Source organism: Carex rostrata, chromosome 4 (assembly GCF_964058835.1).
Source record: "Carex rostrata chromosome 4, lpCarRost1.2, whole genome shotgun sequence".
Classification (NCBI taxonomy): domain Eukaryota; kingdom Viridiplantae; phylum Streptophyta; class Magnoliopsida; order Poales; family Cyperaceae; genus Carex; species Carex rostrata.
This window is the reverse complement of record NC_135921.1, coordinates 13,143,741-13,147,430: the sequence shown is the minus strand read 5'-3', so window position 1 is coordinate 13,147,430 and position 3,690 is coordinate 13,143,741. Positions and strand designations below refer to the sequence as shown.

General features: G+C 43.3%; 1 protein-coding gene across 1 annotated transcript; it reads left to right on the top strand.

Moving 5' to 3' along the window:
• The first annotated feature begins 235 nt into the window (after positions 1 to 235).
• Positions 236 to 3,456, top strand: LOC144552460 (protein SMAX1-LIKE 2-like). Its single transcript, XM_078300441.1, has 3 exons — positions 236 to 1,350; positions 1,814 to 2,084; positions 2,311 to 3,456. The coding sequence occupies exons 1-3, from the start codon at positions 236 to 238 to the stop codon at positions 3,454 to 3,456; spliced, it is 2,532 nt and encodes an 843-aa protein (XP_078156567.1).
• Positions 3,457 to 3,690: the final 234 nt, after the last annotated feature.

The window sequence follows — 3,690 nt, the reverse complement described above, 5'->3', positions numbered from 1 at the left end:
CTTTTATAGCAACCACTTTTATCATTTACCAACAACCAAGAGCTTCCAGTGACATATATCTTTCCAGAAAGAAACAAAAGAGGGGCAACCTGCCCCCATTTAATTTAAACCAAAACCACTCATCAGAAAAGTTCCCCATGTTCACTGATCCCTGTGTAATTCCCTTACATCAAACCATGAGAGTGCGTAGTTCCATTTAATATACTCCGATCCCCTTATTAGTTTTGCATCAAATATGGGAACCCCACCGGCTCCAGCAGAGCAGCTGACATCAGCCATGGCATCAATGCAACAATCCTTTACCACTGAGGCTTCGGCCATTCTCACAGCAGCCGTCTCCGATGCAAGTCGGAGGCACCATCCTCATGTTACCCCTCTCCACGTCGCAGCATCTCTCCTCTCTACTCCTTCTTCCCTCCTGCGTCACACATGCACAATGCACCAACACCAACACCAGCACCGCCCTATGCATCCGTTCCTCTCATGCCGGGCCCTTGATCTGTGCTTCTCGGTTGCACTAGATCGAATTGCTTCCATTCCTTCTCATTCATCATGCCCGATATACTCCAATGCACTTGTGGCATCTCTTAAGCGTGCCCAAGCAATACAAAGACGTGGCTCTCCGGATCACCCCTTGCTCGCGATACGTGTCGACCTCCCGCATCTCACCATTTCAATTCTCGATGATCCGTCAGTTAGTCGGGTCATGGGTGAGGCAGGGTTTTCATCCCCTAGAGTCAAGTCGTCTATCCTATCACATATCAGTCCAAAACATATCCAGGGTCGAGAGATCAGGCTTGCTCTCAGTGGTTATCGACAAGAAATAAAAAGAGTGGCAGATGTGCTCATGAGGCAACAAAACCGGAATCCAGTGCTAGTCGGAGACTCGGGTGTGGATTTTGTGATGGAAGAAATTATAGGGATGATGAGAAGAGGGGAGTTTGGAGACTTGAAAGTTATCTCGGTAGGTGACTCATTGAACCGAGCAAAAACAAACGAACTGCCTGATAATATCAGGTGCATAGTAAACACAGTGTCTTTTAAACTGGTTCATAACAAAGGAGTAGTCCTAGATTTGGGAGATCTCAAGTGGCTTGTGGAAGCCCAAAATGCCACAGGTTTGACTAATTACAGTATGGAGGAGGGTCGGAAAATGCTGACAGCTACTGCTCGTACCGTGATTGCCGAGGTGGCTACCATTCTAAGGCAAGAACGTCGTATGTGGTTGGTTGGAACTGCAACTTGTGCTACTTATTTGAAATGCCAAGTTTACCATCCAAACATGGAGACGGATTGGGACCTGCAGGCCCTTCCTATCACACCTCGATCTTTGGTCGGCGTGTCACCAAGGTTTGCTATTGTAGAAAACTAGAAATTACTGAAATTATTCTTTTTGTCTGAATTAATTTACTTGAACAAATTCTACATGTGAATCTTTTGTATAATAAGTTCATGCATATGATCATGGTACTTATAAATTAAGGATCTATTTATATGTGCTGAGTTTTGATACAACAGGAAGACATTAATTCTATCTCAAATGCAATTGAACAGAATATATATAGCATGAATCTCAAATGCAATCATAGCAGTCCGATCCACAGGAAGGCATTAATTCTATCTCAAATAATTTGACTTGTTAGTTGTTACACCAACAAGTAAACTTATTTTGTTATGCCAAATTGCCAATCAATATATACTGGGAAAGGATTTGTTACTAATGATAATTTTTATAGAACTTTTTATATAATGTGTATAAATAAGCCACCATATTATTCAAGTATTATTCATAACTATTTTCTCCTCCTAACAGTTTTGGTGGAAAAGTAACTCTGAATAGCTCGGTTGAGGCACTGAACACATCTAACAATCTCGCTTCTCGCATAAACAACGGTGTCGTACCATTGAAGTACTGGCATCCCGAAAAGCCCCCTTCGGCTTCAGTAGGATCATCAGGTTTATGCCGGTTTTGCTTGAAGAAACATGGTGACGAGTTGTCATGCGTTGGGGAAAGCCACCAATTAGAACAGTATAACAGCCGGAGGGGATTAAATGGACTAGCGAATGGCTCGTTAGTCTATCAGGTTTGCTTCTATATCAGATTATTTTTTGGGGATCAGACGATCAGTGCTCAATGGTTTTACATAACATGGGTATTAATTGATCTTATATAGGTTGCTTATTTCTTAGTTATGATTAATAATAGCTACCTCTAACCAACCTTAAATTCCTATATAGTATATACGGCAACTAATGCAAGTACACATAATGGTCACATATTAAATATAACATTTTTCAAACTTATTTCAGGGAGAAGAAACTCCGAATGAAACGACAATTGAAGTTAGTAAGAAATGGCGAGGCCCTTGTCTCGAAGACCAGTTAGAACTTGTGCCTATTTCACCTGGATCGAATAGTTCAATCGGACATCATCCCTCACACTCGGAATCAACAGTACATACTGATTTGTCTCTTGGACTCGCACCGAATTCTTCTACCAAATTTTACTCTGGTCCAAATAGTGATGCCGCGTCTCAGATAAAGCTGTCTGAAGGACTCTTGCAAGAAGTGAATTGGCAACCAGAGGCCGCAATGTCCATTGCATCGGCAGTACAGGGTGTCAAATCAGGGCCCGGTAAGATGTACGGATTGTACAAATCTGCCATCTGGTTGCTGTTCAACGGACCTGACGATATTGGCAAGAGAAAAATGGCCTATGCACTATCTATGCAATTATTTTCCGAGAGACCAGCCACTTTTAACCTCTGCCCAAAAACAGACAGCACAAGCCATGAACAAAACATATCAGATTGTGGAATCACCCAACTGGACCTTTTGGTGGAGGCAGTGAAAACAAACCTGAGGCGTGTGATTGTCCTCGATGGCATTGATCAAGCCAATGCCGTTGTTAAGGCAACAATCAAGAAAGCCATCATGACTGGTCAGTTTGTTGATTCTTATAATCGGGAAGTTGGTGGCTTCGGAAACATCATTTTTGTTGTTATCGTTGGTAGTGAACAAGCTGAGAAGGAGATGATGCCACTGAGATGGCACCTGGAGCTTTCTGTGGGCCCCAACACCCGGAAGCGTCAGGCTGAGTATTACCCGCATGAAGAAAGAAGGAATAGACCTAGAATTGTAGGTCATTCTCTCTCTTTGGACCTCAATCTATGCCCTGGGTCAAATTCAAGCAAACACGATAACAACGATGTCGACAATGATGATGATGACAATGATGAAATCAGAGACGGCGGTGATGCTAGTGACCTGACAGAAGAGAGCAGTCAAAACATTGGCCAGTTTACAGAGTCTTCCCCAGTTCCACCGACAATCCGTGATATACATCATCTGATGGACCGGGTGATAGACTTCAAGCCAGTTCAAGCTAACCCTTTCCAAGATTATGTCAGCCAAATTTTCCTCGGTCATGGGTGCTTCGCTGAACTTGGAGATTGAAATGCGTGTTGTAGATCACATGGCTGACATCGTTTTGCAAGGTGATGGTGGCATCCTGTCCTTTGAGCAATGGGCCAACAAGGTACTCGTCCCTGTGATCGAGCAATTGAAGAGCAGAGTGTGTTTAAAAGATGGTGATATGGTACATTTGTCAGTTGTGAAGGATCAGCAACTCAGCTTGATGGCTAGCTGCCACCACGCACCACTGCCGGTCTCAGTAATACTGGCAGTTGA